Source organism: Melopsittacus undulatus, chromosome 5 (genome assembly GCF_012275295.1).
Source record: "Melopsittacus undulatus isolate bMelUnd1 chromosome 5, bMelUnd1.mat.Z, whole genome shotgun sequence".
NCBI classification, from domain to species: domain Eukaryota; kingdom Metazoa; phylum Chordata; class Aves; order Psittaciformes; family Psittaculidae; genus Melopsittacus; species Melopsittacus undulatus.
In genome coordinates this window covers 34,119,529-34,146,858 of record NC_047531.1, presented here as the reverse complement: position 1 = coordinate 34,146,858, position 27,330 = coordinate 34,119,529, and the positions used below count along the sequence as shown (strand labels likewise).

The 27,330-nt window shown below is 37.8% G+C and overlaps 1 protein-coding gene across 2 annotated transcripts in view; it reads left to right on the top strand.

Moving 5' to 3' along the window:
* Positions 1–27,330, top strand: part of SEMA3D (semaphorin 3D) — a 139,733-nt gene that overhangs the window by 91,910 nt on the left and 20,493 nt on the right. For both annotated transcript variants that reach the window (XM_005148376.3, XM_031048311.2), the window contains exons 9-14: positions 7,785–7,899; positions 8,270–8,339; positions 9,693–9,837; positions 21,543–21,765; positions 24,764–24,852; positions 26,665–26,706. In XM_005148376.3, the coding sequence (XP_005148433.1) occupies positions 7,785–7,899; positions 8,270–8,339; positions 9,693–9,837; positions 21,543–21,765; positions 24,764–24,852; positions 26,665–26,706 (684 nt within the window). The remainder of the gene's footprint in view (positions 1–7,784; positions 7,900–8,269; positions 8,340–9,692; positions 9,838–21,542; positions 21,766–24,763; positions 24,853–26,664; positions 26,707–27,330) is intronic.

Sequence of the window (27,330 nt, the reverse complement as noted above, 5' to 3'; positions counted from 1 at the left end):
TTAAACTGCACTTTCTAAACATACTGGAATGTAATCATTTTAAGAGCTTCTGAGTTGAGAGCCCAGGACACACCCTGCATTCCACCTTTAGGTAATTTATTTCCAAAGCCATGAACGTGAACAGAGTTCAAGGCTATGACCTTGCCTCCGGTCTGGTGCTTTAAGGCAATTTGTATTCCCAGAATGGCAGGAGGGAGCCATTCCACTGTGACTCCGAGTCCAGGGTCTCTGGTGGTCTCTGCCATGGGGCTGCTTGTGTGTAAAAGTTAGGTGTTTTTCTTGTCCTGGAAATAGTCTAGCCATGCCTTTACTATGACTAGAGATAGCTGGGTCATTAACATTCTTTGTATTTCTATATCGTGTAATGCATCACTGTGTAGATAATTGATATATCTCCAAAACCATTTGAGTTGTCCACATAGCCTAATACTTTACCATTCAGCTGTATTAGCTTGAGTCCCGGAAGCAAAATAGCCATGTTAACATGTTCTCAGCAGGGCTAATTAGTCTGGGCTCACAGCCATACTCGTGCAGTTATCCTGCTTCTTGTTCTGGAGGCAACTCATTCCAGACAAGATTTAACTTACTGCCTATTACATGCTTGCATACTTTCTTTGTCATCATATAGCCTAGCCACAATGCTAATCATGGGTAATGTTGGGGGTTTCTTGTGTGTGTGGTTTTTTTTATTGTTTCTCAGTGATAATGATTAAAACCGCTTCAAGAATGTCATCCCTAGAAAAACTTTTTCCCTCATTTGCCCATTGAGCATCTTTGCAGCAGTGGGTCTTTGAGCAGCCAACTCCTCTTGGACTTCCAAATTTGATATTTGAATAGTATGTGCCATTTGAAAGTTTTCAAATTCTGTAGAAAAGCTGCTGCTCATCAAGATGATTTCGTTTTAAGGACTGATGTGTTGGAGTCAGGCCAGTTCCATACAGTATCTGCTTCTAACTGTGATGAATTAAGAGATATAACATCAGGCTTTGTCAGGTCTTTTGGTCCAGCTTTCATTATTGGCCAGGGTACAGGCATGAGTATAGGAAGTTTTGTATATTTTTGTCCCTCATGGATGTGTTTCAACAATAGAATCAATGGTGGGTTTTTCTGAGGGGGAAGATCATGATTTGCAGATGAAGCAAAAATATGTAAGTTATGCTTATATATAAAGAGGTGTGACTGAATTTTACTGAACCTTGGGGAAAATGAAAAAGAAATTGTAGTGTCAAGATAGAGCTTTAAAAACTGGATTATGGAAATGCAGCTGCTCAACCTCTGAAGCAAACTCTGGAAAGCATCCTAGTTGCAAGAGAGACTCACTGCAGAATACACTGTCATTAATCCACTGGCTTGTAAATGGGAAGCCTTCAGAGCTAATTGGAGTGGAGTTCCTATGTCTAATCCAAAGTCCCTGACTTCAGAGTGCTTTGAGTCAGATGTTCAGATACCTCTAAGGGTAGCAAATAACGACTTTGTGATTTTGGAATTTTTCTGATGTGATAAAATAAGCTTCCTGTGTTGTTTCTTTTTTCCTATCAGTACATTTAATATGAAAACACACCATGGTTTACAGTTCAGGCTTTGCTGTTACTGATTGAATGCATTGTCTAAAATGTAGATGTTTCAGAATGTTTAATTCTAAAAGACTGTGTAAAATGCTGACCTACCTTTGTGTTTCTTGGTCTCATGCTTTTCCAGCTCTCAACATGTGGTTGTCAATATTGTGGTCACACAGTCCCACACTAGTGACTTTAGTAATTTGTATGTATCCAAGCAAAGAAAGTAATTATCAGACATTCACTTCAGTCAACAAAGGCAGATTGCTGTATTTTAGAGGAAGACTCCTTCTATCTTCAACCCAAATCACTCTTTCAAGAAGATATTTTCCACTGACTATAAAGGGAGCTTTGCCATACTGGGTCACTGGAATGTGAAATTCAAAGCATTCTTATTTGAGAATGTGAAATTTTGAATGGCAAATTCAGGCCTGTTTGTTCAGAAAGAAACCAGGCTATTCCAGTGCTACATCTAACCCTTCTTCAGTTTCACAATGTTTTTAGTGCATTCAAACCATATAAATCTGTTCTCCTATTTGACATTACTTGCATGATCCATCTTTCTTGCCTGTAGCTTCACGATTAGGAAAACTACATTTCATAACCTGAAGGTTTTGTTCTTGTTTCTTTTTTTTTCTCTTTTTATATTATTTTATGTATTTATATAATCTAATTTATATTAAGTATGTATGAACATTTAGATGATAGACTGGTAAACGCAAGTCAAATGCAATGAAATAAACCATGAACAGATTATACTCAAAAATTAAATAGATTTTCCTGAGAATACTTTAACATATTTTATTAGTTCAGTCATCATGCTTTGGTCACTTCAAATTTCAACTGAAGTTGGAGTGAACAGCCCGATGATGGATATAGTAGAGTACATCTGTTTTGTGGCAGCCTTTAAACAATTTTTGGGAATTCCTTAATACTAGCAAACCTGCTGGAGGTAATCTTAGCAGGATTGCTAAATGGCCTTGCAGTAAAATGGTGCTTAATTTTGTTATTTCATTTGTCCCAAACCACATTCAATCTTGCTGTTGTCATTTCCCTGTCTTTGCCTAAGTCTGTTAGTTCCTGGCTTTCATGGTATGCTTAGTAACAGAATTTTTCTTTGCTGTATAGTTAGATTTTCCAGTTTGGATCCCATCCAAATATAATTCAGCAGAAACCCCTGGGTGTGATGTTTAAATGCTTTCCAAAATAAAAATCACCATTTTCCGTAGTGAACCAAATGGTTATGCATGCTTAATGTGAGCATAGTGCCATTCTGAATGAAATAATCACAAATCTGCTTGAGGAGCAGGAACTCGAAGCTAAAACACTTTATCTCACTTGTAGTTCAGACTACAAGGCTGACGGCTTTTCCACAGTAGATGTGGCTTACAGTCTTGTAGTTTTGGCTATGGTTTTGGTCAAGACCCTCTTTCCCATTGTCTCAATGCCTAGAAATAGGTGAATGCCCAGAGTGGCATCCTTACCCATAGATGTCATACCAGCTTTCCAATGACATTGGGTCATCTTACCACACATTCAAACTGCCGATATCGTGGGAGGAATCTTCTGTCTGACATCAGTCTGGTTTGGACAAGAAATTCTGAACCTGAATTCCTGAAGGCAGAAATCTTACTTTCCTGTGTTAGGTCAGTACCTAAGAGAGTTGGGTAATATGCAAAGTAAAATGGAATAACTAAAATTATCTGAGTTTGAAGACGGAATTCCAAAGAATACTGTTGGATGTTTCTCCATTTATAAGATCTGCTAGAAGGTTTTTCTTGGTTGTTTTTTTTTTTTTTCCATAATGTAAGGCTTTGCTGCAGGGGATGCCATTTGTTTCTGGTGGCTTTGTAACATAGCTAGGCTTCACACAAGAGAAAGGCTCAAGTGCCTTTTGCAGTTTCAGCAGTTTTTTCCATCATTTCCTTTTATTCAGGCCAGGAATTCACTTTGGATGGTCCTCTTGCACATCTTGCCACTGGCTGTAATTAATAACCTGCTTCTAGAAATTCCACCCATTGTCTTTTTTCTTCCTTTCTTTTTATTTAAGAAGCTGGTCAGTATAATTACTGTCATTAAAGTTTTATGAATCACAGTGTTTGACATCTTTGATGTTGATTGATTTTCAGAAAACTGCACTTTTTTGTTCTAACGTTCAATTTGTCACTGTTAGTTACAAGCAAATAAGAGATTTAAAAACCCAAAGATGCAGATGTTCTTTAGATTTGTTGCCATCTGTTTTCCTGCCTACTGGATTCCAGGACTAACATTTGCACATTTTAATGAAGCTACATTTATATTATATATAAGATACAATAGAATAGAAAATAGATACAACAGAAAGCCTTTAATGTAAGTTAATTAAATCACTTGTTCATAGAGCAATATTTTTTCTAACGGCTTTTATTTTCATAATAAATTTATCTTTAAATGGATGGCTTGAAAAAACTGTTATTTTGCTCAGCTATACATAAATTACAGATCAGGAAACAAAGATTTACATGGAATTCTCACAAGAAAGGCATATTATATGACCTTAATTCAATTCACATTTTAAACTGTGGCTTTTAAACATGATTCTTCCTGGATGTCAAAAGGCAATTACACTTACATGCTGTCACTGCAGTTGTAGATCAAATACTTAAATTTTTAATCTAGTTTTGTAGAAATCTGATTTCTCACTCCAACAAATTATTTTTTATAATTAACTTATTGAAAAGGTTGGAAAATTCAAGGAAACCTTCTTCTTATATTTAGAAAGAAATATGCAGTCCTAAGTGCCTTCATCTGCACTATAACAAAGTTTATAGTAAACACTGCTAATCCAGTGTGCTTAGAAGTGATATTTTGGGAGATATCAGATACTTGTGGCTGCTCATCTGTTACAAGTAGATTAACCATATTTTTTGAATGAAAGGCTTGCTCATGCTGCCTTCCCCTTCTCTCAGCACTTAAATTAATCCAGTCTTCTTGTCTCATCTCCCTGAAATATTTAGTGTTCTTTTTCTTGAGCACCAGTATCACTTGTCCAAGGTTATTTCAGTGCACCCATTTTACTGCATACTTCCAGGAGGGTTGAGGCAAATCCTTGCTTAATGTAAATCAATCCAGTGGTTTTAGGATTCTTTTACTTTATGTTGACTCCTTATCTCTGTTTACCTGCTCACTGAATGGTCTTTCTTTGGTGATTTTCTCTTTTCCATCCATTTTTCCTAATCCACTGACTACGCAGACTATAAATCATATTATATACTGTCATACTGTACATTCAGCTCACAGCATTTGAGCATGTCTGCGATTCACTGCAGACTGATATTATTAAGTAATCGTTTCTGCAGAAGAAACTGTTTTCTTTCTGTAGCAACCCAGTTTCAAAACTATTTAGGCCTATATGTCCTTTGTCCAGCCTCTCAGAGGCCAGTAATGATGAACTATGTTGGTACAAGGAATCTGCAACAGAGTAAGCAGATGTAAAGCTAACGAGCTCATGCCAACGTGATCTGAAGAGAAGATTTATATGTCCTCCAGCGCCTGATACCTCAAGACATGTCAAAGACTGAACTAAAACACCAAAAAATAGTGTTAGGAAAGAAGGGGTGCACTTTCTTTAAAAAAATTGAGACTTCCAGAGCTTAATTAGACAACTGCTGCTTGATTGTCTAGGAACAAAGATACACCTGTATTCTCAGTAGTTTTTGAACCTCCTTGGCCTGAGCTGAACTAATTCTACTCTACCTGTAAGTAAAATTGCCACGGCCTTTGTCAGCTTCTCAGTCAGTGATTTCTGGGCACATATTAGAAAGCAAAGACACTATTATGCAGGGATGACAAAGAATTTAAGCGTACGATAGGGCTGCTAATAAGAACCAATAAAATAAAAAAAACAAACCCCACCCTGTAACCACAAACTAAACCGTCCTTCTAATAAGACACACATTTTGTTTCATTCAGCCATGGCAGTAGGAAGAAGCATGTTTTAGGATACGTCAGCATATTATGTGTGCATCTGCCTAAATCAGTGAAAGGTCTTTTTAGTCTTTTCCTTTCTGCACCATAATTTATTCACTCTCTGGCTTCCAAAGGACTCAGTAGATCATGGAGTGCTCATCATCCAACTTGCTGCTTTATAAACTGTGCAGTGTTACTGGCAACTTTTGGATATGTAAGGCACACCTACTGAATGTCTGTTGTAATGTCTCAAATAGTCAAGTAGCATGGTTAACACTGTGTCCTGGCTTGAGAGTGAGGAAATATGGATACATCTTAAGTCCAGTTTAAAGCACATAACACTTGCTTATACTGCTTCCTTTGAGCACAGTACTGGGTTCACACTACTCTTTAGGAACGCAGTGGAACTACTGATATATTTAAAATAAGAATTTGTGAAAGTGGTGTTGGATCACGATTTAAAGGTGGTTAAACACAAGTACGTATTTTTCCATCTCACAGAAGCTGAATGCCTGTGATGAAAGGAGCAGTAGCTAGACAAGAGTGTTTTTTCCATTCCAGCCTCATCACATCTTGCTTCCTTCCCACTTTCCTAGCCAGCAGTTAGAAACATCTCATCTCCTATAAGGCTGCACTGCATCCACCAGAAATCAAAGTGGAAGCCCTGCAATGTGAGAATTGCTTAGCTAATCCGAATTGCCAGAGGAAGGAAAAGCTTAACACTTCTTGCTTCTTAAGATTCTTTGTTGCGTCTTTGTAATTGGTTTTAATTACACAATAAAGATTATCTGCTGTGCCTTTGAACAGGACACACACATGCAGAGCTTCTTTTTTCTATTGGCTACAGGCTGCTAATTTTGACACCTTTCTAATAAATCTGTTGGTTAGATGTAAAGCTTCAGGCTTGGCAGGACCTCAGGAAATCAAGAAAGGAGGTAGCAATTCTTGTTAGAACAGAAGTTCCAAAGGCTATAGATTAACAGGAATCATTTCCAACTGAGCTAACCTATTTAAAAGTAGCAAGCACATGAAAAGAGAAAATGGTTAACTGCATTATCAGAGAAGTGTTACTTCTTGTGAAGTGGATTTCAGCACCAAAAAACATCTTGTTGAATGCCTGCAATATTTATGATACAACCCTGAAGGGCCAAATACTATCTATGGAAATACCACCAAACTTACAACACCCAGTGTTTCCTGCTGGCTGGTTCTGTACCTTCAGAGATGCAAAGACAATTAACAAAAAAAAAGTGTTTTTTCCTAATGAATCCAGAGGGAATGAATATTTGTGATCAATTTTATGGTAATTAAATTTACATTAGAGATTCCCTAAGCTTCAGAGTTTATAAATGAAGTAGGCACCTTCATGGGGTAATTCAGAACCTATAGCTGCGAGACTACTGCACTTAATTCAAACACCTAAGTGTCTGAATTCCTGCTGCAATATCATTGCAGTCTAAATAGGAGTACCACTGAGGCCTGAATAGCTTTGCAGAACCTAAATAGATCTGTTATTTGAGGCCAAAAGGGACAGATAAATGTAAAGAGGAGGTAAGCTCTTAAGCAAACTGATAGAAGTCAGTAGAAAGACATCTGCCCTTCAGAAGGGTTATTCAAATTTCAAGTGACCTTTTATAGATTTTTATTTCTCCAGTAAAAAAAAAAAAAAAAGAAAGAATTTGGGCAAGTATGTTCATATATTGGAAACCCATAGTAAAGTAAATTAAAAAAAAAATCCTTTTTGTGGACTGTAGGCTGATACTTCCATAACAATTATTATTAAAATAATATGACTGTTTTTCCCTGGAATGTGTACTATGTACAAAAAAAAAAAAAACAAGCCCAACAGTGCAGTATTTACATTGCAAGAACTGCTGATGAATGTAGTTTTTTGAGTTTTGAGAAATCTATCCTGAATGTTCTGTATTATTACTGGGTTTGTAAAGAATTCTTGAAGAACAACTGATCACAAAGATTTGCATCACAGGGAACAGGTAATCACATGATATAGATGTGTTTTCGCAGAAGTACAGTTGTAGAACTGGTGAGGGGATTTTGCAAGCTGAGAATTGACTACTGGAGCTACTTACAAAAAGGTAATCCACACTAGTTTTGAGAAAAAAGAAACCCAAACATCAAAAAAATAAGACTTTGTTGCTGTTAAGATCAAACTGGAATCTGACTGAAAAAGCAGTCAGTACTGTACTGCCATCAAATATAATATAATAAAACTCTTCTTATTTGTTTAATATTTAAGTCTTCTAATTTTGTTTGTATTAGAATGATATGGGAGGTCAAAGGAGCCTAATAAACAAGTGGACTACTTTTCTGAAAGCCAGGCTTGTGTGCTCGATACCTGGTCCTGAAGGAACAGATACACACTTTGATGAGCTGCGTAAGTTGATTTGTCTTTCATGCTTTATTCTGACATCAGTATTGTTTGTATTTATTTTCTTGTTTGGAGAAGCACTGTGTCTTGTTTTGATTTTACTGCTTTTCCAAACAGTGCTGGTAATATATCTGACTTTTACCTGAAGTCTCTGATTATAACTGAAATTAGTTGAAGTTGCAGAAGGTGGCAAGTGAAAATCCAATTCTGTATAAAAAAACAGACTGTCTGCATATGGACAAATTTCAGAATATTGGCATAAATTCACATGTCAGAATTTAACATTTGGACAAAAATAAACCTTTGTTATATATTTACAAATAGCAAATGCAGAAATATTCAGTGAATATTTAATTTTATTTTTTCCCCATTGCAGAAGATGTATTCTTACTTTCTACAAGAGATGAGAGAAATCCGCTTGTATATGGAGTTTTCACTACAACAAGGTATGCATTAGGATCACTTTTGCCCCTGGAAATAAATCCTTTTATTAAATCCTTCTATTACTAGATACTGATTCCTGAGAGCAGCGAGAGACTGCTTGAATAAGGGTTGCTGTACTGAGGCTGTAGTCACTAAGGGCAATATTTTCCGAAATTAAAATCATACGATATGTCCCGAAACCTTTGTGAACCTACTTTTCAGTATGATTGTAAAATATAATGGAAATTTAACAATCAAAAGCATGCTAGTTTATTTCAACCTCATCTATCTGAATTTAACAATTTCAGTCGTATTTATTGAACAACCAAGAGTTACTGTTTAAGACAAATCATTGTTGTGAACCATTGTTTCTGTATGCAACAACTTGACATCAGCTGTTTCTTAGGATCAAACCCCCCCTGTGCTCTGAAGTGATATTTTACTGTTTTTATAAGCAGGAGTTGATGGAAGAATAACTCGTATTTATGTCAGGGGGATGGATTAATCAATGAATGAACCTATCAGCTGCAGTAATGAGGTGTTCTCTATAGAATTGTTAGAAAGGAAATAAATAATTATTTTGTCTTCAGAACTTTTGAATCGAATGTAAATTATAAGAACTAGCTAAATGCTGAACAATATGAGTACAGCGAAAAATTGCCAAGGCCCTCTGTAACTTAGAAGTAGCCATGACAGTGAGTCCATTCATGTATAACCATAAAAAAGATAGTTAGAATTGAATGAAATGTTGAACAATTAATGAAATGGCATACGAAGTAACTAAACTTCATACCACTCAACAACTCGTCATGCTGTTGTTTTGAAAATTGAACTGTTTGGGGTTTTTTTGTTGTATGGGTTTGGTTTTTTGTTTGTTTGCTTGTTGTTTTTTTTCTTTAGAGAAATATGTGGGAAAAAAAAGGAAAAGGACATAGAAACATAAATAAATAATTTCTTTCTATTGTCTGTCTGATGCAACTTGTAATTCTCAGGCATGTGACCTGCAATATCATTAATATACAAACTTCCAGATGTGAACACAATGTAAAGATATGTCCTTCATTGGCAGAAAATTTGAGTCAAAATAGCTAATAAATGATAGCTGGAAGCTGTCAGCCACTAGAAAAAATGTCTATCTGTCAAGTGCTCTCAAAGAATAAGTCCTGGTTTCAACCAAGCAAAGCTTTAAATTGTAATGAGAGTGATATTAAATATTTGTAGTTATCTGACCGGTACACACTGTCTTTTAGCACCCCTTATATCAACTCTCAGGTTGATCCAAACCCCATTAGATTCTGTGGAATTAATTAATTCACTGGATGAGGTGTGCACTAAAGAGATGTTCACAACATGCATATACACATCTTCTTTTCCAGCTCTGTCTTCAAGGGCTCTGCAGTTTGTGTGTACAGCATGGCAGATATCAGAGCTGTTTTCAATGGCCCTTATGCTCACAAAGAGAGTGTGGATCATCGGTGGGTACAATATGAAGGTCGCATCCCGTATCCCAGACCTGGTACAGTAAGTGTCTCCTTAATTACATGCTTCTATTTTTACTCAAAGGCAGTCATACTTCACACACATTCCTGGCCTGGTAAATTATATTTTCCACTGAGGATGTTTCAAATTATTCTCTCAACCCCTTCCCTTCCATTGACAGCTCAGACTTCTACCTACCCTGTAGGTATATAAATATACATTTTTCCATGACTGGGATAACATTGTGTCCAGACTGTCTATATCCTGATTGTCTTTCATCCTGTGATCTCCTACTGTATAGGTTTATCTCTGTCTGTTGGGATCACCTCTAAGGTATCAATACTTTATAGAACACCAAAGGCAATTTTTTTTATGGAATATTAAGTTATGATGAAGTATTTTGTCTTGTATTTCTATTATTCTGTGTCTGTTAAAATCCTGTTCTTTGATATATGGTAATTGATTTTATTATGTGTGTTTGTGCATGTGTCTTGTTTTGAAGTGAAATAAGGAGTTAGTTGCTGAAGACTTTATGTGATAAACAATAAGTGGTAGGAAAAAAAGAGAAGTGTAATATCTGGAAATGCTTCTAATTTCCAGTATCTTTAGATTTCAGATATAATAATTAGGTGAAAACAAAGAGGAGAATATTAAGTTATTAAATAACTTTTCTCTCACTTCTGTCTTGGTGTTAAATTTGGGAAAGCACAGACCTACATTATAGCTGAGGAAGAAACTGATATTTCTAGAAAACACATCTATTTTGAAAAAGTTATCAGAACTTTAAACAATTGTTCATATGTAGAACATCGAGGAGCAGTGCTTTAAAAGTAAGATAGATATTATCCAGGATAGCTTTACATTATCTTGGTCAAGTATTCAGTGACCTAGTACTAGGTAGACGTATAAATCTAGCCAAGCACTGAAATGCTGAGGTTGGACTACTGCTGGTGCCTTGTCTAGGAGCCAGCTGGGTGTATCTATTTCTCTGACATCAGCACTGGTGCAACCTTTGCTTCCACCCAGTAAAATCAGTAAAAGCTGCTGCATCTAACACCTATTGTGACAGTTATTTCGAAAACTAGCCATAAGGTGTGTAAAAAAAAAATCTTTTTCATTTAATGATGCATCTTTAGTTCAGCAGTGCTGAATGTTTAAACATTCAGAATGCTGTTCCCTGTGAGCTCCAAAAGGGTTTCTATTTCCAGTGTATTGAAAATCACAGTTTAAAAAGAGACTTGTCACATTGAACCTTTGCTTCAAGCCTTATTATCTGGCTTATTTAGCTCTTCTTTTCACACATTTACTTGTGTCTCTGTGTTTTCTTCATTATCCTTCCAATGAACCCATTTGCATGGTCCAGGTCCATCCTTTTAGCTGCGCTTGGTGGTCCCAGGTTCTTATTCTCTCCTTCCAGCTGCAGGCAAGACACACAAAGCAGTTCTCTCTAAAGACTAAGGCAGATGCAAAGACTGATTTGGCCTGCCTAGCATCTGTGCTGCTGGAGCAAATGCACTCCTAATTTAGACAATTTAGGAACTGTAGGCTTACGCATCTCTCTCATGCAAAATATATAGTGCCCCCAGCAAAGAAATTAAATTTAATTTTTTTTTTTAAGCATGTGCAACTCCATTACTGGCTAAGAAATGCAGATGCATTAAGTACAAAAATGGTGCCAGCAAGAACAATAGCTGGTCCCATGGCATCTAAAGAGATTAAAATAACTCACTTGGAGAGTTCCCCATAAGGATGAACACTCTGCATAGACAGATGGGTCATAAGCTCATTGCATTTTTGAGTGTATTAGCCATCACATGCTTGAGCTGGGCTTCCCAATGAAGGAAACATGTCATGCTGAAGCATGTCAATGCTGATCTTTATCACTGATTTGAATATCCATGCTTGCAAGTATTCTAAAAGTTGGAAAGTTTAAACATAAATGGCTATTTTCTATAAGGTGCCAGTTAACTCTCCAACTGCATCCTTTAAGCACCTGATAACAGCTGTGAGAAAATGGTATAGTTAAAATCCTTAGGACCTCCATACTCAGTGGATTTTTGTAGGAGTTTTTCTGAGCAAAGGCTAGGAAGGGAAGTAGATTTTACTGAAGAAAGCTCTCAGAAGAAAGATATGCATAATAATTGCTATATAGATAAATGTATTGCTGCGTAGTTAATTATCTTTTTTTAGTGGAGCTGTACTGCAACAGTAGTTTAATACAGGGAATTCAAATAAGTATCCTAATGCCATGGTTTCATAACGCACTATGCCAAATCTCTGGATATGAAGAGATTTAGACTGGGATCTGAAAAAGCAGCACGGTGCTCAAAGACAGGGAAGAGCAGCAGCATGCTATATACCCCTGCAGAACACTGCCGTGTGAGCACTGAAATGTTCTTCCTTAATTTCACCATTTCTTGCCGGCTAAGAGGTGGTTCAGAAATGCTCAGGACGAAGTCAAAGAGGGATAATCTGTCCTTTTTTTAGTTACTGTAACGTTTTTGAAATTTCAGCTCTACCTAAGTGTTTCCTACACAACAGTTGCCAGCACTGCCCTGATTTTGTGCTTCTTGTATTTTAAGTCACTGTCAAAGTCTAAAAATGGCTATACTAGGAAATGCATTTCTTTTGATGTTTAGTTTTGAGAGAGGCATTGGCTTCCTTTCAGCATTCAGGAGAAGCAGGAGACTGCTTACCCTAATTTAACTTTCTGCTCAGCTGCCTTTATCTCCTAAGTAAATAAAGCTGTTCACTGTAGAGGCTGTGACCACTTTGATATTGAAATTTTGACAAAATGCTTCCTGTGGCAATTTGTGTCACAGATAAACTCCAAACATGACCATGATATCATGCCTTCGCAATGCTGGGTGGTGTGCAGGCAGCAGGAGCCTTTGCCTGCCTGGCCCTGGTGCTGCAGTGTGGTCTGCCTGCCCTCTGCCGTTGTAAGGAGACCACCAAGCAGGGTGACAGGATCTCTGGTACACTCCACACCATTGCCACTGCAAAATGTACAGCTCTTTTACTCCTGACTTCTCCCAACAGTATTGAACAGCAAGTAGAAATAATGGAAATTAAACAGAGGCAAAGCTTCAAATCTATTTCAATTTAGAAGCTGGAAAAAGGAGACACAAAGGGCAATTTGAAAACCAAGGAAACTTTTGCTCTTTATTCTATTGCTGTTTAAAAATCAGACTTGCATATCTGTCCCCAGATGAAAAATCCAATTTTCTTCCAGTCTGTTAGGGTTTTGCCCAGGAAACTATCCATTGATAAAGAAAACTCAAGGGCTTTCTTTAGGGGGTGGTCTGTGTCATGAAACAGTTTCATAATGCCCTCCCAGTAATCACAGAAGGCATCTGAACAAGATTTTCAGTGAATTAGGAGAAAAAAAGAAAACCCGAACATTTCTAGCTTATTTAGCCAGAAAAGTTTTTTAGCTGTAACCATTGCACTATCAGAGCAACTCATCAACTCATAGCCCTCATATGGAAATTGTGATGTCATCCTCATTTCATTCATGGTGAGCAAATGTCATTAAGATCAGATTTTTAAAGGAAATCAATGTTTAAAGATAAAGATTAATACTGAGACTGATCTGCTGTAGAACATAGGACTCTAACTGCTATCCAAGGCAACACCAAATATTTTTGGTAGATCTAGATATTTTACTAACTTATTTCCCAAAAGTTCAAAACTAAGATCTGCATCAGTAAAGCAAGATTCTTGCAGTCTGAGTCATCTTAGCTACAAGAAGAAACAGCACATTGCTTTTGTTCATTTGAAGTCTCATATCTTTCCATTCCAGATCTGAAAATGGCTCTGAGCTCCTTAATTCTTTGTGTATTTCTTTTTAAATGAAGTTCCCATACAAGCCCTCAGGTTCTCCTGTGATCTTTTTAATCTTTTTCTCTCCGTACATCTTTTTCTCCCACTCTTCAGTGAAACCCCTTCCGTTATTTCTTCCGCTAATCTGTTGCATGGGCTGATTGAGGTGTGGTGTCCATCCCTCTGGGACTTGGCTGAACCACAGGGAAATGCTGTATGCCAGAAAGTCTCCCCCTGTCCTCCCATCTGGTTAGTTTTGCTGCTTTAATAGGTTTCTTCATAAAAGACTGTGAACAGATTTCCCTTGTTACTTTCAGACTTATCTTCCTCTTTCACCTGATCTTTTATGGGATTGAGTGCATTCTTTGCTTCTCCAATTCCTCTCTCCTTTGATCTCCCCACTGTAAATGAGGCTGCTTAATTAAGTGAAATGTTTCACTTTATGTGTTTATTTTCATGAGAGAGCCTCCTCCACCTCCTGTTACTTACCAACCTGTTCTCCCTAGCATGAATCACCTTTCAGTTCGTAGTAGTCTTTCAAAACTCTGTGAACCCAGTCACCTTTCTTGCTGGAAGAGACCAATAGAGAATTGCAAAGTGCCACCTGCAAAGTCAAATTCACTCACCTAGCTGGTCTCAACCCAGTTAAGTTCAGATTAATACTGTTTTATATCAGCCTTTTCTGTCAACAACACAGGTGTGTTAAGTAGAAAAACAGTACAAAGTGCTGAAGAAAAGCAGTAGAACAGGGTAGAACAAATCTTGCACATTCAGTGGATGAAAACTACTTTAAAAAAAAGGGTTTCAATGTATTTTTGTTTGTGATTTTCTGGTGGTGGTTAAGTGAGGTTGATTCCATTTAAGATTTTGCTGTTTGTCTCCTGCAGAACCTGACTTATTCCCCTCTCCCTTGACCACTTCCAGGCTTCCTCTGAGTATGGTTAGAATGAAAGTCTCCCTGCTGAGTGCCCAGTTCCTCCGGCATAACTCATCCATCCCACTGAGAAGTACTAAGGCTTCTTGCAGACAGGTCCAAATGCACAATGTATTGTGTTGCTTTGATAAGACCAGAGAGAAGAAGCCAGACAGTATTTAGACCACTCAGGAACCCAGGTTTCATCTTCAGAATGGCTTATGGTTGAATCTCCAATGGCACATAAGTGCCTACACCCTGAGAGTAATTTCTCAGCTGTCATCTAAACCACAGAAGATCATAAACCTACAATACCCAATTTTTTGGCGTACTTCTGGGCATCTCTGAAGCTCATACCAGTCCTCAGTCTTATGTCTTAAATCGTCAGGACTTTGCATTTCTTTATAAACTCTACAAATAAAGTTTAATGTGTTGGGTGTGTGGGAGGTCTCAATGTAACACAGAAGTGACTAGAAGGTAGCTCTTCTGTTTCTCTGCTTTTTGCTTGAGGGATCAGTGATAAGGAAATTATTTACAGCCTTGAAGACTTTACGTTACATCATAGAGGAATGCTGACTACCAGGCCTTATCTTCTTGCTAGTTAAATATTCATTCACTGAGAGCTTGGGAGAAAAGGACCATGTGGTTAATTCATTCCCTCTGAGGGAAGGTCTGGTGCTCCAGTTTCTATGGCACTTAGCATAAAATAGAAAGCTTTTCAGTGGAAAACAGATCTTCTCCCTTCCTGATTAACATCTGGGCAACATTCTTACTACTTTTGGCTGAGCTGAGAGGTAATTATCCCATGAAAAGGGAAACACCTTCAACAGAAAGGAGCGAGTAGCTCCTAGGATGGCTCTGATCCAGATGCTTGGAATAGAGGAGCACCTCCTTTAGGAGGGAAGCCCAGACTAAGGCATCTAATTTTCCGATATGGGAGAGATTTAAGAAATATTTCACTCCTTAGTGTTTCATGCTGGCCACTTCAGATGCTCCCAAGAGAGTGGCTTAGTTCTCCTTGTGAAATGCATAAAAATTCCCAGCCTGGACATTGCAAAACCCACCAAGCAGATGCCTACTGCACTCGGTATTATAAAGTCCCTGTTGTGTATCTAGCCTATGGATGTTTGAGTCTCATTGTTAAGTGTGTCCAAGGCTCAGTGTGACAAGTCACTTTTAAACTGGGATTTTCAACACACTGGAAAGTGAAACCCTTTTGAAGCTCACAGGGAACAGCATTCTGGTTAGAATTGTCAGTAGAGAGCATCACTGCTGAGCTAAAGATGCAAAATTAAATGAAAAGGATATTTTTTTACATACCGTATAGCTTTTACACACCCAAATAATTGTCACAATTTTAATAGGTGTTAGATCCAGCAGCTCTTACTGACTTCACTGGATGGTGCGAAGCACTATGCATTTTGGCAAATTGGAGGTTTATTTAGGAGCCCATCTTCTGGCACTAGCTTTTGAAAATCTTGGCTGGGGTTCCTGCATAATGTTAACACAGTCACATCATATGTCTCAGTATTGTGTGAGATCTACAGATCCAGCACTCTACTAAGCTGCAAATTTAATAAGACAAGTGAAAAAAGAAAACTTTACATATGTGCAGTGTTGCTAAGTTAGTCTGCATTTTCTTTTATTTGAGAAAGATTAATCCGAATTTATGTGCAGTGTTGTTAAGTTAGTGTGTATTTTCTTTTATTTGAGAAAGATTAATCTGAATTGACCATGTCCTGATTACATTTGGATACAAATAAAAGGTGTGAGGGAATTAAAGGCATCTTTGTCGATCATCTGGGATCAGGACTTAGTCCAGGGTGATTATTGTCAAATCGAGATTACACAGAAGGCACTGGAAAAACCCGAAGTAAATATTGAATCGATACTTTACAAGTTTTGTGCCACAGGGTTTATACAACAGTTGAATACACTTAGCACTTTCAACTCTACTTCTGTTGTTTTGTTATTTGGTTTTGGTTTCAGTTTTTTGTTTTTGTCTTCTTTTAATTTCCTAACATGTATATTTGTATCATCATTCAAGACAGTGAAGGCCTAAGCAATAGGCCTTCTGAAGAAGAAATAATTATATGGTGAATAATTTTATCATAGCATTCTTATCTATCAATACTAATTTTACTAATGTAATGTGATTCATTTTTCTTGATGTCAGCTATATAGAAGAAAAGCATCCAATCTGGGCTAGTTGTTTAGACTTTTTTATCAGAAAGAGATAGGGACCTCCTCTGTGCAGTTCACATACATACAAGATAAGGTTCTAGGTCAGGTGAGATAAATACCACCCTGTTGCAAAAGCAGAAGATGCTGGAAAAGCACAGTGACGGTGTTATGAGAACTTTTATGGAGCCAGGTTCTCCTATAGTCTGTATGAAACATGCATGCTAACCTACTACTATGACATTTGATATGAATGCCAATTACTTATTGTCTCCAGTGGGAGATGACACATATCTGAGACAGCATCTGGTGCCGATGATGCGAATAAATGCCCTCTGTGAACTGGGCAGGGAACACTGGTATCATTATCCTGAGACATGCAACAGGATGTGAACTCAGAGGTGAAAGGCTATTTCACTCACCCACTTGGCCACACAGCCTTTACCATCATGCATCCTATTGATGCTGTGAAAGGAAGCACAAGCCCACAGGAATTGTTCTGACATGATGGGTGGACAAAGCTTTAAACAGCTGCCTGAGGACTTTGCCAAAGGGTGGCCAAAATATATTTTTCATTCCCCTGGTCTGTCCATCATGCCACAGTGAGTGATGCCTCTGGAAATAGCTCCCTTGGCCAAGCATAACAGGGTCACACCTGCCCAGCTGCTCTTGGTGGTCATGGATGGGATCCAAAGACCACTGAAGTAATTGGAAAAGGCCCTGTTGACTCAAACAGATCTTTGGATCAGACCTTTAGTCCTTGTTTCTACTAAATTAGCTGCACAAGCTGGCAAAGATTTCCCTCTATCATGCATGGTAGGGTTTGGGCCTCTGGGATCGCTGTAACAACTTTATAGTTCCATATTTTTAGACATTTTATCCTAGTAGTTTTTAGCTAAGTGATGTCATTGCTCTCATCTTCCTCTGTTGATGCATTTTTGGCAAAAATCTGAGACATCTTTAAGACCCATGGGGCTACTTGAATTTTTCACGTAAAAATGGACTTCTGGGCTTGAACTGTGAATAGGTGAGCAATCATGAATTTCCAGAAGACACAGACTGTAACTCGGAGTAGCAAGTGGAAACATGAACCACAGAAAATGCACATATTAGTGAAAATCAACCTCTAGTAAACACTGAAGGGAAGAGAGTTAGTGCATGGGTTGGGGAAGTGAAGAAGTAAATTTGTTTCTCATCCTACATAGAATAAATTGAGGAAAAAATCTGGTCCAAAGGCAATTAAAGTACATGTGTTTCTTTCTATTGATTCCAACAAACTTTTGTTCAACCCATGCAAATGTAAACATGGTTTTGAAATAATTTGTGGTTTTGAGATCTAATTCTGGTACACGTGGCAAAGACTTAGACCTTTGCTGCTCTAAAAGTAAGGAAAAATATTCATTCCTGAAGGCCAGGAAGAGAACAACAGGCAGTGAAAACCTGATGCTGTGTGTGCTGTTTGTAATGCAAATGTTTTGCATAATTTCAAACTTTACATAGTGGAATAAATCTTAACCACAAGCCCTTGACTGGCACCATAGTTTGAACACTTCAAGCTGGAGATTTGGGAATATGAACTAAAGTCTTCTCTGTCAAAATTAGCTATGAAAGAGGACTGTAGACCAACTTCAGGAAATCTTAACTTTCTCCTGACTGCAGGCATTGCCTGTGAAGGCATTATTTAATCACGTTGTGGTTTAAGCCCAGTCAATCATGCAGCCATTCGCTCACTCTCCCCCCCTCCCCTTTCCTCCTCCTTGCTCCTGGAGGAATGGGGAGTAGAATCAAAAGAATGTAACTCCCGCAGGTTGAGATAAGAATAGTCCAGTAACTAAGGTATAACACAAACCACTACTGCTACCACCAATAGTAATAATGATAAGGGAAATAACAAGGGAAGAATATACAACTGCTCACCACCCACTGACCGATACCCAGCCCAGCCCAAGCAGTGATCTAGCCCTTCCAGGTAACTGCCCCCAGTTTATATAGTGGGCATGATAACCAGTGGTATGGAATACCTCTTTGGCTAGTTTGGGTCGGATGTCCTGTCTCTGCTTCTTCCTGGCTTCTCCTCCTCCCTGGCAGAGCATGAGACTCAGGAAGTCCTTGGTCAGAGTAAACATGACTTAGCAACAACTAAAAACATCTGTATCATCAGCGTTGTTCCCAGGCTGAAAGTCAAAAACACAGCACTACACCAGCTGCTAAGAAGGAGAAAAATGACTGCTACTGCTGAACCCAGGACATCGCATTTCTTTCTTCACAGACTGTGTTATGGCTCCACCTAGCAGGAAACACAAGGATTGCTTAGTTAAAAATAGAGTTAAAGAAGCAGTCAACAGTATATATGTAAAGGGGTGTCACCAACTGGACTGGTGTTTCCAGTTCATCTTAGTATTATCATCCAGGATTTGTAGTGCTCCATTAACACTAATTAACTAAATATACACCTAAATGCTTCAGGTTCAAAAAAGAAGCATTCTCTGACTCAGGTAAGAGACTAAATGTAAACCAAGGATGAAATAGAGAAGCAAACAGCCATGGGAGGGAAAGCAGACATAGATAGGTGAGCTTCAGAGATGATGGGTCACCAACATGACTGACTTTGCAAATACGTTGCTAGGCTCACCTCAGAAGGCACAAAAAGGAAAAAAATAAAGGAGGTTGAAGAGTTAGGTTTGTGAGTGGTATTCAAGCAAGAAGTGTGAGAACTAACTTACTTGTAAGCCAAAGGAACAGCTGAATTGATTAGTTTGTCAGTATGGATCTAACAGAGGGGGGAGCCAACTCCAGCAACAAACAAGTGACACCAGGGATATAGGGGGGCAATAGATTTAACAGTTGTCTGGACCAGAAGAGGATGAAACTGTGCTGTACAAAAACAGAGAAAAGGATGCTGCAGCAGCTGAGCTATGGGTCAGGGCAAGGGTTTATGTGGATGAGGAGGGAAAGTCACATCTGAGAAATAATGAACTACAAGGATCATCTGGGGAATCTGCCTTCTTAAGAAAAAGAAATAAATGAGAGATACGGGAGGTGTAGGAGGTGCAGTTCACTGCAAAGTTATCGCCTCTGTTTGCAGACCATATACAGGGAAAAGATAGGGGTGTTTCAGTATGGAAAAATGAACATAGTCAAAGCATTTACCAGGGCCTTCTGCCACAGTAACTCTGAGCATACCTCCCAAGGAATCAAGCCGTTAGTGTAACACTGGGGCACGCTGGTGAGGCTGTTCCCCAGTTCTGTCTCACGGCATCAACAGGGCAGAAACTCCACCGCAATATGAGGAGCAGAAATACAAAAATCGGGTGAACTTTGATGTGTGAGAAGATCCCGCACTTTAAATACTTGGTGTTATCCCATCGTAGCCACAGGAGGGCACTCTAGTCTTGCTGTTGAAAGTCCTTCGCACCGATACCAGCACTCGTTTGCTAAGCATGCAGCAAATTTAACTGCATGGTGGTACCTGTGCCTCGAAATGAAAGCTAAGCAGCGTGGCAGGTCTCCTTCACTCCAAACTTGATTCTCTTCTCTTTCTAAAATATAATACCATAATACTTTGCCTGTGAGTGTAGCAACGGACGGGGAGGTGAAATCAGTTGCAGATGTACTGAGCCCATCATGAGGATTTCTCCAGTCTTAAAAAATGCTTACTTTCAAAAAGTAATGGTGGACAAGTGCTGCTTTGGGATGAGAAAAAATCATTGAGCAACCTGATTTCTTACTGGGTTCACAAGTGTCTTCACAGAAAAGTTGGTTTCTACTTGAATATGGATCGAATTTTTGACTTATTCACAACACCATATTTCCAAAGCATCCTGCACTTTTGGCATCTGTTGTGGTATTATAAACAATAGTTTCTAGGTATTTAAAGAAAAAATTGATATTATCCTATATTATTAGATTGTTTATGGCTATATTTGCTGGCTTCAATATGTGACTAAAAAAAAGGGTTCAAAGTGCATCACGGTACTGAATGTACTGCTTGAATGTTAATAATAATAGTAATAATAATAATGTATTTTCATTAGTAGTGGTAGAAGTATGAATATTAAGACATGTCTCACACTTTCTTCAGGAACACTGTTAGATGAAGAAACATAAGGCATCTTGCCTATGGTCTTAAAGAAAATTTGGTAACAAAACTCAAAAAAAAAGTAGTTTTTAGTAGTTTGTGTTTAGAGAGATGTTAATGCAATAAATATTAACTAATTCACATTTTATCCAGCATCAAAGAGATGTACTAATGCTGTCTTCTTTTCCTGAGCATCTTAGAGAAGCTAAGGAAGTTCATCTTCCTTCTAAGTTTTAATTAAGGTTATCAAAATCTCTGAGAAAGGAGAAAAGCCTATAATAATTCTTCAAAGCTTGCATATATGTAATTGCAAATATGGTCATATAACTAAAAGGAATGAAAGATTTATAATTCTGAGTAGCAGTAAAAGTGAGTGAGATGAAATAAAGTAACAAGTTTGGTTTTAAAAGATAAAGGAGGAGAAGTGGGAGCAGGATAACGGAAAATGAAGGGGAAGAGCTTTTGAAGACAGGTAAAAGATGAAAAGAGGAGAGAGAGAGGAGAAATGAGAGTGAAAATGACCCTTTGAAGAACCAGAGTAGCACATACTGCTAGTGTGCTCCCATGCTTTCTAATAAAACCTGAGCTTTTTCACTTGTAAATCAAATTACCAGGTACTGGCAAATGAGCTTTACAAACCAATGCAGATGATCAGCACCGGGCAGCTTTCCTACTACACAATCCAGCCTACTAAGTACTTGTACTTCTTTCCTAATATCCCATGTATCTTGTGGTCTTTCTTTCATTCAGTGTCCAAGCAAAACCTATGATCCACTCATAAAGTCTACCAGAGACTTTCCTGATGAAGTCATTAGTTTTATCAAACGTCATCCACTGATGTACAAATCCGTGTACCCAGTGACGGGAGGACCAGTTTTTACTCGAATCAATGTGGACTATCGTCTGACTCAGATTGTGGTGGACCATGTCATGGCAGAAGATGGACAATATGATGTAATTTTCCTAGGAACAGGTATGAGAGATGTCTTCCACTATCATTCTACATAGACCACAATCCTTTAAGAATACTTTTACTCCAGGAGGTCCTGAATAAACCCGTTAATTAACATATGTTTCCTACACATGCAGCTTCAAGAAGCATTTAGATGCTTCTGGTTCTGTGCCAGGTCTTCATGGAAATACTAAGATTAGATTAATTTGTCAGCTCAAGAGATTGCCACTACCATGATTTTAATGCTTCCTGGTCCCTAGGTGATAAATTAGTTCAGGGTCAGAGTACCTGAACTTTCTTACCCTGAGTACCATTCAGTACCTGTCCTTAAGTTACGTGGTAGTCTCCTCTAATTCCTGCTGGCAGAATATCAACATTCAATTAAAAGGAAAAAAAAATTACCTTAACTTCAAGAAGTACTTCCTGTTACCAGCAGTGACATGGTACTTCATTAAATCTCATGTGACATTGACCAGCTAAGAAAGATTCAAAATTGAGCCTAAGGCAAAAATTATACCTAATACTTTTAAAGATAAAACATAGCAACATGAATAGTTCCAAACAAGAGAACTAGGATTGAACAGAGAGAGGTTAAACTATTCTCTGAGGGAAGAGACCTGCTTTGCAGTTTTTCTATGGATAATTATGTATCTATTTACATTGTTATGATAGTTATATGCCTTCAGGAAAATGTTTAATTTTATCATAGTAATTAAATGTAGAATCACTGGATTAATCACCTAGCAGCATGGTATGCTAAGAAATATTAACATACCTACTCATAACTTTTTTGAAGTAATAATCTACCATCTTACTTCACTGGAATTCCTTGTTCTTAATCTACAATTTGACTTTCTCTCACTATCGGTAGGTCTTATAAAGACTTATTATTTGATCTGAATACACTAATAAGAAAGTCATTGCTATTACCTTATGTCACAGCAGGTGAAACTAGGTTGCATGTAGGTGAAAAGGTTTATTCAGGGGTGGTGGATGAGCTCCTGCCATGAGCTGCAGGGAAATTAAGATTTCTGTTTGAATCCTGCTCCAATACTGTGTGTACCCCAATGCACAACATTTTATCTGGCCTATAAGCAAACTTGGTGTCACAGCAAGTAGTTTGATAGGTATAGATATTCTGAAGTGATTTGGGAAAAGGAGTGAGTTGTCACAAAGCATCACCTCTTATAAAGTGTGGGTTGTCTCAGCCTTCAAGAACTTTCCAGCTGCCTTATCACATATGCGTCTTCAGAGATAGCCTCTCTCTTGGACCATTAAGGTCTTTCAGCTAAATCCTTCTCACAACTCTTCCGTCTTCCAAAAAAAGAGTGTGAAAGGCCCTCTATGATCCCTGTAAGTCGTGTACAGTGGTGTCAGAGAGAAAAACACAGTTTCATAAAAAAAAAATTAAAGTGCTGTTTGCTCCCCTGCTGCCTGAGAAGGCTGTGAATAAACTTTTAGCTGTGATGATGGAAAATCCTTGTTGCTTTCTGAATGCAGTCTTTAATACAGCCAACAGAGAAGGAAAGGGAGCACATTCCCGAGCAGTGAGATGCACAGGGTTTGGGAGTACTCACTAAACATGCTTTTGTTCTGATAAAAGTGAGGAAAAGTAATTTAAAACTTAGCTGCCTGAAAAGATGACTTTACTAGTTAAAATTAACAAAGCATTCTTTTAGTGGCTATAGAGGTTGCTTTCAGATGTTTGCTATCCTCCACTATAAAATTTATCATAGTAATAAAATTATATTGAGAGATCAGCAATTTGAATACTCCCAGGTTAACTGTTATAACCCAGCACCAATGCTAATTCTTTCAGAGTAGATCCTCAGATTCAGATGTCAAGAACAGCATGTACCGTGCAGTCACTAGGTGGCACTCCATAATATGCAGATACTGATTTGTCTGCCGTGCTTTCCTTGAAAGTGAGTTTTCTTTTCCAGAAGCACATGGTTTTGTTCTATTTTATCCTCTAAACTTGTGCTATGGAAAAAAAATAAACTGAAAGATAATATTTCAAATATTATATAGAGTCTGGATTCAGATACACAAAATCACCCAGGAGATTTTGAGCAGCAGATCAGGAGTTTATTATATGTTTGAATGTATACAGCCAACTTGTACATCTGCAGACTTTGGCATTTATGTCAAACAAACAAACAAGAGCTCTAATATGTAAGGCAAACAAATACTTTTGGCTTTGATTGGTAATATGATCTTCAGTAGTTTGGGAAAACAAGATGGAAAAATCTCATTTTTCTATTATAATGTATTATTTTTCATCACTTCAATACTATGCATAGTGTAAGCTGTGCACATCCCAGCACCCAGTCTGCCTTCCCTGAGCAGTTTTTAAGGGTTCTTTTTAAGCCCATTCAAAATTCACTGATATGAAATGGTCTGAGATTAAACAAGCACCTATTTTTTTTTCCACCAAGCAGGAACTTGGCTTAAAATTGATGAATAGATTTGATTTTAAAAAACAACTCTAAAAAAGTAATTTCTCTAATGATTAAATTAAAATTTTGATGCTGAATGGAGATTTTGTTTAAAAATTTCCCTAAAATTCAAAGATAAATTTTAAAAGTGCATTGCTTAACTCTCCACATTAAAATGAAACCTATATCGGATTAAGGGGCTATACTTGATGAAAATTAATTGTTTTATGACAATTTAGTCCTCTAAGCTGAACCTCTTTAGGGTCAGATGGGCCCCATCTCTTTATCAGGAAATCTGTGGAAACTTCTAGTTGGAAGCATGAATGTGCTTGTCCCTGTTTGTATGTTTGTGTACCAGGAGAATTAGTCCCTGCCAGGAGTAGCCTACAATTGTCCTGGTTCAACCATACAGTAAAACCAGAACCACATTATATAGAGTTACACAGATAGCAATAGATGCAGATAGGGATAGATGTTGTTTGAAGGCTGCATCCTTGATGCATTATCTTTGGGGCATGAAATTAAGTGGCAGATATGTACTGAAACAACTGTGGAGTTTACATGATAAACATTTATTTCAGATATAGGCACAGTCCTGAAAGTTGTGAGCATCACAAAGGAAAAGTGGACTAAGGAGGAGGTGGTCCTGGAAGAGCTGCAGATATTCAAGGTAAGCATTAACAGCTGCAACATTAATTAAATAATATTTAGGGGACTTAAAGGCCCAAACTTGCTTTGTCTGTCTGGTTGGTTGTTTATTGGAACTAGTTCAAGTTTCCAGAGGGATGCTATGTACATTTTTAAATGCCTTGGTGTTCTTAGGGCAAGTCAATTGCAAAAAGTCCAAAAACAAACAGACCATGATGTTTCAGACTCATGGACAGTCTCATTTATCCTGCCTTTTCTAGTTGGAAATCTTATTATGAGTCCCAGTTTTTTTATTAGCTGTATTTTAATTTTAATGCCAATTTTTCTATGGTCTCAGCTTTGGGACTGTTGCTGTGAAATTATAATTGGTTTAAAACAAACAAACAAACAAACAAACAAACAAAATTCCACAGATGCAGAGAGATTCTTTACAATAATGACTTTAGGGATTGAAAACATAAAGAAATAAAGCAAAGTTAGTTTTGATTATTGGTAAAGGCTGACTCAGTGGTTCTGACTGTTTTCATTTGGTTATTCTGCCTGAGTGAAAAAAGACAAAAAGTAACTGGAGCCCTGCTAACACCAATGACTTCTTTATAAATAGAGTTTGTAAAAAGACCAACTTCCTTTCTGTTGCACAGGCACAATTTCTTATTAACCTCATTGCTGGTGAGGGAGCTGATGTGGACATACCATTGCAATAGGAAAATGGAGACTTGTGTCTTCCCCACCAATTTTCTTTTCAATTTATTAGGTTCTTCTTTGTTCTTTGCATTCTCACTTTGCTTTATTCTCATGCTGTATAGCTCTTCTTCACTTTTCACCTTACTTTTTCATCAAAATTTACCTACTTTCCTGGCATTCTAATTACTTTCTCACACATCCTCTCTCCCATGTGCATATGAGTTTGTAGCCAGAAGCCAGAAATTTTTGTCCCCAGTAAATAAATGAATCTGGGACTTAGCGAGTGTTCTCCACGTGTAAGGAAAGGATCTTCAATAATTATTTCAAATAATGTACTTCTCCATATGTCTTTTGATATGTCATGTGTGTGATGAAACTTTGATTTAAAGGCTTCTTCCCACTGTCTTGGACATCAGTTATAGATATCACTCAGAAAATACCAAGATTATTCAGTAGCCTGCCAAGTAATCAGTAGTTTTATTATGTGCACCAAATTGCTGCATTCTTTAAGCATAACGTCAAGGAAAAATATACCATATCATATTTAAAATGAAAAAAAAACAACTTTTTTTTTTTTTTCTGCTCAGCAGACATTCCTTTGCATTCTTATTGGTAACATCCATGACTGTTACCTCTATGGCTTTGAATCCAGAAAATTGAAGGGGGTGAAGGGCTGAAAAACATCCCTTATTTCCTCAGACTGTATTAGCATTAAACAATAGGCTTAGATTAATCATCTTCTATTAGGCAATAGATAATCCCCTGAGCTTTATCCTGTTCTTACATCAGTCACTGGCAAAAATTTCACTGTCTCTCACATCCTGATGCAGGGGATCTGCCTATGTATCCCTTAAGTGCCATCTAATCCTTTCAAATAGTCCTTAATAAGATCTTAAATTGACATGAAGGCTCATTGTTAGTCCCCAGGATGGACTAGATAGCAGACTCTGACAGTTGAAGCCAGTTGCTTCATAAGTAGCAGGGAAAATTTATGGAACCTATTTTTGAAAGCATGAATTTGGTGATTTTCTGTTTTTTGTCTAAATCAAGCAAATGAAACTGTATTTTTTTTGTATGTTAAGTTCTGCTCTCTTTTTCACTAAGAACAGAGAATGTGTGAACTAATGCACCGTCTTTATTAATTTTTCAGCACCCTTCATTTATCTCAACTATGGAGATCTCTCAGAAGCAGGTAAGCACAGAGCTTGTTTAATTACTGCAGGATATATGCAGTAATACCGAATGTTCAGCTTGTTGTTTTCAGGTGACACCTGCTACTCACTGGCCAAGCTTTCCATGGATGGCTCTTAAAATGTATCTGGAAAGAAGGAGATATGTTTGAATTTGTTTGCCTGCCTAATTCACATTTGCTTACAAACAGTAATTTGTTTACCCAAGATGGTAATTATTCATGGAAACACATCTTTAGTCATATGGTAGTGGGATTTGTGAGTGAAGTCAATGCACATTCATTTTCTGGTCACTAGAAATACATGTCTCTTTACAATCTAGTAATAAATTATTATTACTATTCTTTTTGTTATTTTTATTAGTAGCCAAGAGAGATCAGGGCCTCATTGTGCTAAAAGTTGTGTGTACACAGAGTGAAACCCAGTCCCCCCTCTAAAATTGCAGTCTAAATCTGGGTGGTCCAATCCTGGCAGCACACAAGCCAGTCCCCGTTGGGAATCTCCCGATGGGAAACAGTTTTATGGCATCCAGGAGTTCTATGATGGCTACGTGCATGTTTGGGAGACAGCGTGACACCACAGCCATCTCTCCCTGCCCTGCAGAAGTGGCCGGAGCAGCGCCGGCA